General features: G+C 40.7%; 1 protein-coding gene across 8 annotated transcripts in view; it reads right to left on the bottom strand.

The window, feature by feature from the left end:
• NCKAP5 (NCK associated protein 5) overlaps positions 1-15,015 on the bottom strand; it is a 976,754-nt gene that overhangs the window by 57,367 nt on the left and 904,372 nt on the right. For 7 of the 8 annotated variants that reach the window (XM_032250728.1, XM_032250729.1, XM_032250731.1 and 4 more), the window contains 2 exons: positions 3,216-3,530; positions 753-889 (listed from right to left, as the gene is read on the bottom strand). In XM_032250728.1, coding sequence (XP_032106619.1) covers positions 753-889; positions 3,216-3,530 — 452 coding nt within the window. Of the gene's footprint in view, positions 1-752; positions 890-3,215; positions 3,531-13,560; positions 14,149-15,015 lie in introns of those variants that run through there. The other variant, XM_032250735.1, reaches the window with a different exon arrangement.

Raw genomic sequence — 15,015 nt, forward strand, 5'->3', positions numbered from 1 at the left:
AGGGCCAAGGAAGGGCCAGGAAGTTCTGGAAAATGATCCACGTATCTTCCTCCACCTTTCTCACCACCAGGGACCGCAGCAGATGCTGCAGTGGGCCAGCCCCAGGACAAGTGGAGAAATGGTGAATAGTCAGGCCATGGGCAGAGTAACCTGCTGGAAGGGGCAAACAGGAGGGGATACCACATAACCCCCACTAGGGATGAGCAAGGGGTCCCTGAGCCAGTCACCCATCAGGAGTCCTATGTGTGTCATCTCAGGGCAGATGCAGAACCCACAGCAAAAATGAAATTCAGGGCTCACTGATAGCAAGTCCTTTGACCACGCAGAGCCTCTGATTAGCCATCCCTAAAAACAACAGAATTAGACCTGCTTTCCCTGTTTCATAAGAACAAGGTAAAGGTTAAAATAATTACTGAGATAATGAAAAAATAGAAAAAAACATCATTCCAATGGTCCCTTCATGGCTTAGGAGAGTGAATGCCCTCCCACAATATCTAATCAGGGGAGTGCATCCATACCCAAGAATCTGGGTGCATTTCAGAAGCACTTTGATTCTTCATAATAAAAGTGTCCCAAGAACCCCCAGTATTTCTTAATAAGGCAGGGAAAAGGATGAACCCTAGGCCTTATTCAATAAACCAAGAGAAAACTTCATTTAAAGTAAAATCTATCACAAAAGTGTTTTAAAAGTACAATTTTTACAATCAGGACCAACAGGTGGATGGCACCCTTCACTTCCCCCAACCCCTCACCTGGGTCCCGGAGGCAGTATCTTCACTCCCCCAGACTGGAAGGAGTTGGCTTGCCATTGGGTCTTCAGCATATCCAAATGGTGAGCATGTCTGAGGCCTTGGCTCTGCTTCATTCTGCTTTTGGGTACTGCCTTTTCCTAAATGAGGACATGTATGCGGAATCACATATCAACTTTCATCAACCTTTTACAAGTTTAGGAAAGGAGGTAGGGGAGACATTCAGAAATAATAACAATAGGTCCAAATACAGTGAAAGCTGAGCTTCCCGCCATCCACCCCCCTCTAGTCTGTGCTGCCAAAAACATCTGCATAATTATGTATATATGTCTATAGAAGCCCCTTTTCAAGACCCTAAGGCAAACTGTTCTTAGATCACTTGTCTACAAAATGTTGAAAGGCTTTGCAGGTTAGAAAAGGTTCAGCAGGCAAACCATCCCAGTTACTAGGGAGGCTGAGGCAAGAGGATCACTTGAACCCAGGAATTGGAGGTTGCCATGAGCCAAGATCGCACCATTATACTCCAGCCTGGGCGACAGGATGAGACTCCACCTCAAAACAAAACCAAAAAGCATAGAGCCCTTAGAAACCTGGTGCAGTGGATATTAGCAGCAAGATCAGAACAATCTCCTTCTGATTGCTTCTTATGAAACAATTCAAGGCTTGTGGTTTCTGTTCAATTTGTTATAATGACAGCGTTTCATCATGGAGTCTACTGCAGCCACCACTGAATTGAGGTCACACATGTGACTATTCAGGCATGGAGTACCTAATCTATAACTAAGATTTCACCCCTGAATCTCTGGAGGCCGTGTCATTAATTAAGAATGCATTTATTTCAAAAATAATATGTATTACAGCCTTTAAAAATGTAGCCTTGACTTGGAATGAGCAGAAGTCTGTGAAGGAAAATGGGTATTACTGGCAGTGGGTATTACTGTATAAAGGAAGAACTCAGCCACGGGAATAGCCCAATCACATTTATTCAAAGATGTATAATTAAAAGTCTCAGTTTCTAATTTCTCAGAAGCCTATACTATAAACTCCACTTGCAGCTCCTTTCTAATCATCAACTCATAAATGAAAGTGTTAAAGTTTTAGTTCCTATGCTTATGCATGTTATAAAAGCAACATAAGACATACAAGTTAAAAATTATTTAGTGTCATCATGGGCTGCAATAATTTTTTTTTTGTACTTTAGGTTCTGGGGTACATGTGCAGATCATGCAGGATTGTTGCATAGGTACATACATGGCAATGTGGTTTGCTGCCTCCATCCCCCTGTCACCTATATCTGGCATTTCTCCCCATGTTATCCCTCCCCAACCTCTCCACCCCCCACTGTCCCTCCCCTACCCCTGCCAACCGACCCCAGTGTGTGATGCTCCCCTCCCTGTGTCCATGTGTTCTCATTGTTCAACACCCGCCTATGAGGGAGAACACGCGGTGTTTGATTTCCTGTTCCTGTTTCAGTTTGCTGAGAATGATGCTTCTAGATTCATCCATGTCCCTACAAAGGACATAAACTCATCGTTTTTTATGGCTGCATAGTACATATGCAATAAATATTTTTAATCGTGGGGGAACAATGAAAAAACAGTGATCCTTAGCCTAGCCCTGTCTTTAATCATGAAAGCTTGTTTCAATTGAGTGACAAAGGATAGTACCTCTCAAGGGGAAGGCTCACTCTATTCCATTGCAATTAGTCCACAATCTACTGCTGATTTATCAAACTATGTCTTTTATAGTTCAAAATATAAATATATTTTAACAGCATAGGAATACATCAGAACATGTAAGTTTCTGGTTAGAAGGCAAACAATATTGTAGTTAAATTTATATCTTGGGCCTAAATTGGTCTAAGGTTTTTTTTTTTTTAGATGGAGTCTAGCTCTGTCACCCAGGCTGGAGTGCAGTGGCACGATCTCGGCTCACTGCAACCTCCTCCTCCCTGGATCAAGAGATTCTCTTGCCTCAGCCTCCCAAGTAGCTGGAATTACAGGCATGCGCTGCATACCCAGCTAATTTTTGTATTTTAGTAGACATGGGGTTTCACCATCTTGGCCAGGATGATCTCAATCTCCTGACCTTGTGATCTGCCCTCCTCGGCCTCCCAAAGTGCTGGGATTACAGGAGTGAGCCACCACGCCCAGCCCAGAGTTAAGTTTTATAAAATGAAACCTCACAAGTATATGTTGCACGGGTTTTTTTCTTAATCAGTTCATATATCCATATACCAGTACTTACATGTCTGTTTCCTTATATGTGTGTATACTGCTTAACATAATACTATGAGTAAATATTGTCTTATATACATTGTTGTGCTTTTTGGTAAAGGACATCCGGGAATTTTCACATATCTACGTTTTTATCAGGGAGACCACTGACTTACTCCTCTCCTGTTGAAAATTTTTCCCTTTTTTTGTCAGCAAGTGTCTTATTAAGGGTGGGAAACTGGCATTTTACCTGAGGAAGCTGGTTTGGGAAGGCAGCTTTGAAGAGGTCGCATCCCTCTGGCAGTCATGATGGGGTCAGATGCCGAATGAACAATGGCACTATCTGCAGGGCGCTGGCTGTCTGTGGAGGAAGGCACTTCACGTTCAAGTGTTTGGGCTCTCATGGAAGAAGCTGCAGAAAAGGCTGACTGGAGAGGCAGGAGAGGCTCAGTGTCCTCTGGGGAGTCTGGCTGGCATAGGTACCTTCCTGTCGAGCGATTTCCCGAGTCTGGGAGTGGGAAGGTTCCAATCCCACTGTCCAATGTTCTCATCTGGCAGTTGGATTCTGAGATAGAATGACAGAGAGAGAAAGGGTTAGAGAAGGCTCGTATAAAAGGATAAAAGAATCATGGAAATTGGGGTACGATCTGGGCGAAAGGTGACACCTTAAAGGGCGAATTTAAGAAAAAGAAAAACGATAAGCATTTGGAAACAGTATTAGCGGTGTAGTAAATTTCCAGTGAGGCGCATGAAATGGACTTTTTGAACATGAAAACATCCCCTCATATATTAAGAGATAAGAAGACCAGCCTGTTATGAGTAGCAGTTGTTACTTGTGCATATATCCTGGATAGGTCTTTAGAGTTAGAATAGAAGAGGAACAGTCATTAGAGACCAAATTGTGGTCACCCTTGTTACAATCTGGGAATGATATGACTTCAACCAATTAGTTGAAATTTATTAACTGAAATAATGAATAATGAGCACACATAAATTGAAGTGATGTCCTAACAACGGTAATTGTGTCTCTCTTGCATGAATGATCACCCATTCAACAGTTGACTAAATCTCTGGCCTCTTAATTTGACTGTGGGGACAGTCAAATTCATATGCCAGAAGGGTCATCCCAAAGAGTACCTTTCCCATCATAACATCACTTATCATGTGGGCTTCATTCGACCCAGTTGGTCCTTGAAGTCTTGTGAGAAGGCTGTGAGCCACTTTCTTTCACTCTCACTTTATTCAGTGACAAAACTCATCAGTAACCCTTTGGGTTTTTTTGAAGTCCCAGGGATTCCACTATTCTCTAGAACAAATTGAGGTAATCTCACCATGTATGTGGCATATTCTGTTAATTGTGTGTCATCTTCAAAAAGTTTTATATACAGAGAAAAGTATGGTATTTGAAAAAATTACTATGTATTTAATTTCTGGAATGGTGGTATGGTTTATCCAAATCAATGAGGCAACTTCCAAGATCTGGATGTCATCCAGAAAGTGTCCTGTTCATACGATAATCTTGGAATTAGACTTCCTAAGTTTCATCTTAGAAGCATCTTATAAGTCTAGTACTGGGTAAGACAAACAATTTAGCCCTGTATTAGGCATGGTGGGGAGTATAACAGATTATGACATAACATTTGTATTAAAAGCTCAATAGCTCACTCCTGTAATCCCAGCACTATGGGAGGCCGAGGCAGGCAGATTATGAGGTCAAGAGATCAAGACCATCCTGGCCAACATGGTGAAACCCCATCTCTACTAAAAAATACAAAAATTAGCTGGGCATGGTGGCACACACCTGTAGTCCCAGCTACTTGGGAGCCTGAGTCAGGAGCATTGCTTGAACCCGGGAGGCGGAGGTTGCAGTGAGCTGAGATCGCGCCACTGCACTTCAGCCTGGCACCTGGTGACAGAATGAGACTCTGTCTCAAAAATAAATAAATAAATAAATAAATAAAAAGCTCAATAGCTACAACTTCTTTGGTGCTTTAGGAACAGAGGCTTGTGGAGCTTGTGGAGTGATCTCCACCAATGACTAATTGTCAGAACCCCTGTGCAAGAGCCTTAGCCTCTCGAGGTCTCAGGTTCCTTTTAAGATTGCTGTGAGGATTAAAATATGTTCACCATTGAATCCTTAGAATTTTACAATGACACTTAAGCACACTGTGAGACAGCCAAGTAAATGAGTAATGAATGGCAACATATACAAAATGCTTAGGATAATTATTACACATTAGTAGACGTCTGATAGCTGAATAGCTTATCCTTAAGGATCTTTTATATACAATCTCACTTCATGCTCAGCAATTACTATCCAAGCTTCGGAATTTGCCTATTCCCCTACCGTCCTCCTCAAAACCCCCTTCGCTGGGAATTTCCTGATATTAAGGCAAAAATAAAGGGATGGGGATGTGTATAGAGTTGGCTTTCCTAGGCTCAAGGGAGTTTGGTGTTTGGTTTTGGAAGTACTAGAAAGATGAAGTCCCTACTTAAGAGGCTTCAGTCTTCACAGGGGAATTTAGTAGGAAGACACAGATACCCTTTTTTCTCCACTATGGTATCATTTAGCCATCTTATATGCCCTGGGATCTCAGAGTTGGGTCATGGACTCCAGGATTCCTGAATCATACAGACACACTATGAGAGGTGCTTTTCCTTCCCGGGATTAAAAGGGCTAAGTTTTAGCCCCATTCACTTCAGGGCCTCCACCTGGTCAGCTTTATTCTCAACCAGCCTTACAGATTATTCATGATCTTCTCTTTTCATTTTCTCCTCAATTAAGGTGATTTCATTTTGATAGAATGGTGTTTTTGAGAAAGGATCAGCTGTTTGCATGGGGAAGCACTGCCAGACAAGTAAAAAAAAAAAAAAAGACCCTGCTATTCAGACTTCTGTGTCTTTTCTTAATTTTGGCCTACACATAAAACACTCTTCAGATTTAGCATGTCCATGTGTTATAACTGGGGCAATTCTGAAAGTCTGAAATGTTTCAGACTTACAAGAGTAAGTAGATCTTCATCAGAACCGACTCAGTTTTTGAAAATGAGAATCAAGGATTCATGGGATGTAGCGGCTAAGATGTGTCAGACCCTATGTGCCCCAGGCTGCCTGCCCTAATAATTTACCCCAGCATCCTCAGGACCGCCTATTCCTGAATCAAGGAGGGCTCAGCAAGGCAGGACATTCGGGGCACTTTTCCTTTCAAGAAGACATGTCCTCAAAAATTTGGTGCTTATTATAGCTATCGGGTTCTGTTTTCTTTGTGTCATCTCTTCATCTTCACATATCTATAAGGCAAGAACTATTATTGCCATTTAGAAATGAGGAATCACAGCTAAATGAGGTTAAGCAACTTGTCCAAGGCCAGATGCTATAAATGAAAGCCTGGACTTGAATCTAGGCTTGTTTAACTACAAAGACAATGTTCTTAGCCACCAAGCTATGCTGATTCCCCCCAGAAGCACAAGTAAACCCCACAGTGGGCTCTGCTCAGTTCATAGCCATTGAGACAGCCACGTGAGCAGAAGGCTCACAGCATGGCCCCATGGCTTCTAGGCAAGGTGCCCAGCTTCTCTTCTGAAATTGGTGCTGGCCCCAGAATTCTAGCTTGGTTCCTGGGCTCCCCATTCTGAGGCTGGAGTCCACTGCCAAACATGCCTGGCATCTAACTGGTTGTCTGTCCCTATGCAGGATGCCTATATAGTTCTGAGAATCCCAATTGCCTAGTAACTCTTCCTTCTGCCCTCTTGAGTTGAATCCCTAGACTTCTTGCCAGGGTTTTCTTAGAGTTTACTTTGCCTCCTGATATGGTTTGGACCTGCGTCCCTGCTACATTTCATGTTGAGATGTAATCCCCTTTGTTAGAGCTGGGGCCTGCTGGGAGGTGTTTGTATAAGGGGGTATATCCCTCATGTATGATTTAGTGCCATCCCCTTAGTGGTGAGTGAGTTCACGTAAAATCTGGTTGTTTAAAAGTATGTGGCACCTTCCACCTTCTCTCTTGCTCCTGCTCTTGCCATTTAAGACACCTGCTACTCCTTCACCTTCCACCATAATTGGAAGCTTCCTGAGGCCCTCACCAGCAGCTGATGCCAGCACCATGCTTCCTACACAGACTGCAGAAACATGAAGCAGTTAAAACTCTTTTCTTATAAATTACATAGCCTCAGGTATTTATTTATAGCAATGTAAGAATGCCCTAATACACCTCCAGCTTGGAAGACAGGCACTCTTCCAAGGGCAATGTTTTTCTGGCTTTGTCTCTCTCTTCTACGTATTTTAAGGCACACTTAATCCAGTCCTCACAAATGAAGACTGAAAAAGCAAAGTGAGAATCTTGGCTGCCTTTTCAGTTTGGCAATAGGTGCCATATACGAAGCCCATGTATGTTTGTCTAACCTATAACACAAAGTCATGGGGCAGTTGCAGGAAATAAGGCAGAGGAGGAATTTGGGGGTAGAAAAAATGTTGAAGGTGGTCAAAGTCTGGTGCCTTTCTGAGGACAACATTTTCTAGCATCAGTCCCCTTAAATTTCTTTGCTTTTCTTTCAACACCCAATATTATTATACCAGAGTCTATAACACAGGACTTTTAGAATTCTTGAGTTCTCTGATTCTCTGAGAATTGCATGCCCTAACATTAAGCTCAGAAACCATTTACTATTAAGGCCATTTTTTTAATTTCTAAAAATTACAGATGCCAAATGTACTGAATGTGAAGGAGTCATTCACTATGAAGTGAGGTGTGGACAGTCAGGGGCTCAGACACTTGCCAAGTTTCCCCCGCAAGAAAATTTCTTTGGAATGCATAACCTTTGGAAATGGAAGCTTATATTGAAAATGCTGACACCATCTTTATGTAGTTTATTTAAGACACTAGTCGTTTTTTGCCATTCATAAAAGTATTGTAACCTGAATTACAAGTGTTCGATACTGTACTTCTGAAGCCAGGTTTTTTCTCAGAGAATTTTAAGAACTCACAAAATAATTACATGGTTGTAGGAGGAACTAAGTTCAAAGGGGCGAGCCTGCCTCCCATCTTCAATGAGGTGATGCAGTATTGCTCTCAACAAATGTGAATTCACATTTCTGGCTGTGAGTATACTTGCCCACAGGGCCTTGCTAATGAGTTCAAGGGTAGGGTTGTTGGATGTACAAACAGCCTTCATTCCTGCAAGGTCACCAATTACATCTCTGATTCTGGTCAGCCCTCTCACTTGTTCCCATTGTTCCATTTCCCTTCTCTCTGTCTCTCAAGGTATTAATAAATTCTCATACTTCACCACCACCATCAAGTCCCAGGCAGCTCATGGAATGACTTAAAGCACTACTTCCCTTTTAAGTTGTCTCATACAAAGAAAATACACAGTTGGTAGAGGAAAACACCAGTCCCCAAGACAACTGGTCAACTGAGGGCTGAACAAGCCCCTTCTCAGTACACCTGGCACACATTCAGAGCAGTGATCAGCAGAATGGGAGGGAGTCTTATAGAGAATGGAGTCCCCATTCTTTTTTACTGACACCTTGAACATTGCCTTGCATATGTTTGGTATGCAAGGAGGAGACCTTTTCAGTTTCCTAGAAGCAAATACAGGACTTTCTATAAGGCTCTCCTTTTGGAGGAAGAATGTTAAGACTGCTTGGGGCAGTAATGTTGTTTGGCACCAGACTTCAGTAAACAGGAAAGTTACTGTGTCTGAGAGGGACATGAACAGGCAAGATGGGTGTGGTTCCGTGTGGGATGGTGGCAGAGAATTTTGAAGAAACATTTCCGCTGGGGATTTTCAAGTTAGGATATGTGACAGAAAATCCCCACACATCTCACGAATGAGTGTTACCGTGCTGCCCCCCATCCCCAGCTGCCTCAGCATCTGGCCTTAGTATCTTCATCTGCGAATTATATCCCACTATCTTCATTATAGGGGTGCTTTGAGGACTAGAAACAAAGCATGTGATAAGCCTGGCACAATGCTTAAAATGGGCACACTGTTATGATTCAGAAAATGGCAGCAGTTCTCAAAATAAATGTTATTAGACCATAAGCATCCTGCAGGCATAGTTGGATTTGATTCATCTCGTCAGTTCTCCCACATAAGTGGCTCCTGCTCCATGATTGCTCTTATTCTACAGTATGGTAATTATAGTCCCCAGGTTTCTGACTCTATCACCAGTGCTCAGCATCACACCTAACACATAGTCAGCCTTCACTGATGTGGAATGAATGAACAGGTAAATGAAAAAACAACAAACTTTTAGAATAGTCTTCCTTATCGTTAATGGATGTGCACCTCTTCTTGTGAAATCTCAATCTGCTTCTTTGTGCTCTGACTTTAGCAACCAAAGCAAACAGCTCACTTCCCTTTCTGTAGCTATTTTTCACATGAAGCCAGACTTCATTAATTCAGAAGGCCACAGAGATAACATCATTCCGAATCCTGAATATTTCAGTGATGGATTTCTTAGTACTTTAAAGTCCTTGGGACAAGAATAGATGACCAAGGCAAAGGAAAGCCAACAGAAGGCTGTTCTAGGATCCTCCTTAGTCCCTGCCCCAGTGCACAGCATCACTGGGCCTGAGGGTCCCAGGTCTAGGAAGCTAGTGCGGCACATCCTGAGAGATTCTAGTTGCTAAGTGGAATGCTGCCATCCTGTTTAACACCAGCATCCATTGGTAGTGAGAACCAAGCTCTTACTACAGAGTCACTTTCCTGGGGTCATTTGTAGTGAGTGGATGAGATTACTCAGGAACTTCTTATGTGCATTTAACCAGAACAGTGAGTTGCTTCTTTTAAAGCAAATCTGTTAACATGGTTGGCTATTGCCTTAGTTCTGTTAACTTGCTTGACTACTGCTTTTGTCTATTTTGCATTCCAATAAATGGGTACCTAAGACTGAGTAATTTATAAAGCCAAAAGGTGTATTTGGTTCATAATTCTGGATGATGCTGGCATCTGCTCAGCTTCTGGTCAGGCCTCAGGAAGCTTATACTCATGATGCAAGGCTGGCATGTTATACATGATGAGAGAAGGGGGTGAATGCTAGGCTGTTTTAAACAACAGCTCTCTGGTGAACCAAAACAGCGAGATCTCACTCATTACTTCAGGGAGGAAACCAAGCCATTTATAAGGGATCTACTCTCATGACCCAAACACCCCCCCAACAGGCCCCATTTCCAACACTGGGGGTCACAATTCAACATGAGATTTGGAGGTGACAAATAATACCCACACTATATAAACTATGCTTCTTCCAAACTTGTTTTATACCATATTTGTTCACATAGCAACATCATCTTCATAAATAGCTGCAAAGAAAAAAAGTTGATTTCCAGCACTATTTCAGTTAATATAAATTACCAAGTGAGTGGGATATGAATTAGCAATGATTTTGGGTGTTTGGGAAATGCCACTAATTTGTTTCTCAGCCTTTACTTCTACAGATTCAAGCGTCTCCATCTTTTCTCACAGATCCAATTTCACCTATCTATAATGATTTGGATTTGTAAACTCAAAACTCTTTGTATTATTAATGTATCTGTCCAAAGAGATTATTATAGGACAGGTTTAAGAAAACCTGAATTTACTTCTAAGTCACTCTGAATATTCAGATAAATGAAGTGAGAAGACTATACACTCCAGAGTTGGAAAGACTGAGCTCAAAGACCTGCTTAACTACCTGCTTGCTGTGGGACCACAAGGGCTTTTTAGAACTATTCTGAATTAAATAGTCATAGCTCATTTTAAATATGCCTGGCAGAGTGCTCATTACAAAGTAGACACTCAGTAAGTTTCCATAACTTGTTGCCAGGGAGAAGTGAGGGGCTCTGTAGGTAAATAACACATACACTGTCATGGAATCCAAGGCAAACCAAATTGTTATTTGTGCAGCTAGTGTTACACTGCAGCATCTGCATACATTTTACTCAACAACTACCCTGGTTATTTCCCAAGGAGTTGCATTTTGGCAAACATTTTCTTGGGGGTTAGTTCATCAGAAGCATTAATGAATGACTGGTGAATAGGGACCAATATACTTGAGGTAGCTGCAATCTGCCTCATGTAAAGGAAAGAGAGAGTCTTTTTTTTTTTTTTTTTTTTTTTAAGAATCTATGTTGGAGGCAGCACCTTAAAAGGCTTTTTTTAAAGCCTACACAAATGATGTCGGCTGATGCTCCCTCGTTTACAGACTTATGACATTCTCAGGTAATAGCCCCAGATTAGTATGCCATCATATTCAGTAAGCTACAGTACAAGGATTCTAAAACATCATATTTGCTTCTGTGCAATAACCTACCCACTTACAGATTCAAACAAATTATGTCAGTAATCACCTTTTCCCCCTCTTCAACCTTCACTCATAAATCCTACAAAAATAGAAAACTTTGAAACTCAATCTTTTTCACTTTGAAAACTTCCACATAGCTAGGAAAGTTTCAGCCAAACATACAATGAGGCTCCGACACAATTCAGTCAGAAAGAGTGACGCGTGGGTGTTTAATATTCATATCTTATTAATTGGCATGCATTCCTATAATGCAAGTGGTCATGTAAATACGTCTTTGTAGATGGTCTCTCCAGGTTCCTAAACATCTTTAAGCTACATGTGGTATTGGCAGCAGAAACTTAAACTACAGATGGGAAAACAGATCTCTTTATTTGCACATCCTTCTCTTTATCTGAACGGCTGAAACAAGCTAAAAAAAAAACACAAGCCTGTTGCCAAAGCCACATCAATTAAATGTCGGTTATTCATTCTAAGTTTACCCCACGGCTTTCTCAAAGTAGTAAAAAATGATTATAATGGTTATTTATTCACAACCACTGGGTAACTTTTGGCTGTGGTATGAAGATGACCTTCTGGAAGGGTAAATTCACTCTGATGCCTTTGGAATTCATGAGAATACTCAGCCTCTAAGTTCAAACTGGATTTCAGCTTCCTGAAATTTGAAAAATGAGCAGGAGAATATAAATTTGTCTTCTAATCATTTGTGCTGTCTTTGGATAGTGGAAGACCAGACTTTGGGAGTTTGGTATGGGAATGAGTTGCATAGGGGATGAATATTTTTAAAATGTGGGGAATTAATATAACAATCAAAAATGGGAAAAAAAAATGGACCATGAAATTCCTTAGTAGAAATGAAGAAGTTATTTCAACCAATATAAAAGAAGTGGCACCTCAGGCTATGTTGGTATCCAGTGACTCCAATATTCTTTGTCTAACAGTAGCATCATGCAAATAACTGTGGTAGGATGTAATTTAAGGATATAAACTGGAAATGGTCATAAATGTATTCCAAATGCCCACATAGACCATGCCTTTACAGAAATATTTCTTGAATTTATTTTTATATACAGTTGTTATAACCCCTGAAAAAAAAATTCCTCGATGTGCTGCTTCTTGTCACTGATGCTGAAATGGCCTTTCTAAAGTGTTGGGAATGGTTATTGGTCTAGTATTCCAGAATATGTTATGCAATTTTCCAAATATTTGTTGAATTTTTGCAAATTTTAATAACTGTCACTATACTGTTGTCACTCTAGACTAAAAAATCTTGAGGTCTTCACATAACTGCTTCATGTCTTGCTATGCTACTGTGCCTGTCTTAAAAAACAATGGCTAGACTTGCACACAGTACTTACTGTGATATATACAAGTGGGCTAATGTGATCCCTACAGTTTAATGGCCAGCATTTGTTTGACGTGGTCATCTGACTTAGGAACACAGTTGGATCCCAGACTCCTAGGTCTTGTTTTACGAGTTATCACTTCCAGCTCAAAAGTCCTTGTTTATGAGAGTAGGACACGGAGTTCTCCCAACTCCTCACAAAGCAATGATTATCACTTAACCACTTTTCTATCCATATGTCAAATCGTGCCCTCCTTGGTTTGACATTTTTCTAACCAAGAAAAAAAAAAACTTACTTTAATCAGCAAAACATTCTAGAGTACCACAAAATGTAGAATCGCAATGGCTCCAGCCCTGATCCTTAACTGCCATTTTCCTAATTGAAATGCCAACTTATCTCTCCCCCTTTCCCACTGTTATCCTTGCCCATTCCCTAACAAAATTACTCTGTGCTCAACCTTTTTCCCCAAATTCAATTATAATTTAGCTATTTGTTTGTATCTTCTTTCAATCAACCTTTGGGCTGGTGCATCTGCAAGGCATTTTAAGCCTAAACACGTGCTTTTTACCGATTCTCCTTTGTTCACAGACTCATTACATTCTCAGATCACATACCCAAATTAGTGAGTCATGATTTTCTGTTACAGAAGGTATGACGTATCAATCCTAAAAGATTATCTTTGCTTGTGTACAACAATCGACTCTTTCCCATAGATTCACTCCATCTCTAGCTGCCATGCCAAAATGAAGCGAAAAGTTGAACAACTATTTGGTGAATCTGATAGATACAGGTGGCTACTATGGGTGGTTCTGTCTCTTTAAATCTCTTCTACTTCACATAAAGTTTGTTGAATTATATGGACAACTGCCTCTACTCTTAATTTCACCTGCCTGGATAACATCTGCCTTGATAAGACACATGAGGGAAGGGAGGAAAGAAAATAAATTGGGGTACAATGCTGCAGGAAGAGATTTAAACCAGCTTTATTTGTCAAGAAACATATAAAAACAGGGAAGCATGGGGAAATTAAGACCTATCAATTTAGCAATTGATGAAAATTTTATTAAAGATATTTACAGGAGCATTGGAGCCAGATCACCTGATTCATTATTGCACTAACTTTTCTAAATTAAAAATTTGAAGTTAGATATCTACTCTGAGTATAAATAATTTCAGTCTGTTTATATTACTGTAATTACAGATATTTAATCAAAGGCTTCAGAAAGATAAGAATTTGAAGTTCAAAATGTGTTTCTCCATTTGTCTCTGTATTTAATCAGTATTAATTACTTTTTCAATTATATGCAAAAAGAAGAAAGCTCAGGACTTCACAACCTTAAGCTTTTAAAAGATATTCATTTTACTATGTTTTACTTGCTTGTAAGGATTTTAATTGCTATAAGGTAATCTATTTTAAATGAATATCAAGGATCATTTATTTTTCATTTATGCGACTGTAGTTGAAATGCTGGTGAAGAGAAGGCTGAAGTTGAGATGAGTCTATCTTTCCATTTCAGTGGCCACCCTCCACTCACCAATATCCCATGGCTGTCTCTACAGGAAGATAATAAAAGAAGTAATGAAATCCAACAGACCAGGGGATATAGATATGGGTAAAAATACATATATGGGTTTTTGCTTCCATCCATGAAAAATTAAACTGGTATAGAAATATGCACATGCACACACACACAGTTTTTAGACATTGAAAGATAAAAGCACAGAATTTGATCTCTGAATCAAGGAAAACAAATGAAGTAAGCCCAAAAATTACTCCAGTCAACTGCCTGGAGATGGTTTCTAGACTGAAACATAGAGAGACGAAATACAAACATAGCCTGGAGGTAAATACAGGTGTTAAAGGGGACAGGTATGAGGATCAAGGCAGCTAAAATTTGCAGGGCAGATGTATATAAAGAAAGGAGAACACTAGAAATAGTAAATATTGAAACACCCTAGCTTGGCTGTGATGAATACATTTTGAACAATCCTGCCAATTCCATTTTGCCCACTCTGAGCTATGTAGGGCATTCTGTTCCGAGAGCCTGTGGTCTGAGACACCTGGCATCTTTGTAACCAATTTTCTGAGAAACAGGGCCCACTGGCCCATACATCCTGTACCTGCAACTGTGTAACTGCCTACCCCACATCCTGAGTGCAAAACAACTTTAAATAGAATTTTGTTGTTAGGCACCCCCACTGCCCACCTTCCCCTAACCTGCTCCTTCTGCTTCTGTAATAATCTGCTTACTGCCCCCGACCCTAAACTGGTATAAAAATGTTGATCACCCTTTGTTCTGGGCCGAGGGGTTTGAGCTCTTGCTCACTCTTGGATGCCGGTCATAAAAACTGGACTCTCAACAAACTCAGAGCATGGTGCTTCTGTTTAAACTCGCTCGGGTACAACAATATGATCGCTAT

Source organism: Sapajus apella, unplaced genomic scaffold (assembly GCF_009761245.1).
Source record: "Sapajus apella isolate SASKATOON/1434 unplaced genomic scaffold, GSC_monkey_1.0 scaffold72, whole genome shotgun sequence".
NCBI classification, from domain to species: Eukaryota; Metazoa; Chordata; class Mammalia; order Primates; family Cebidae; genus Sapajus; species Sapajus apella.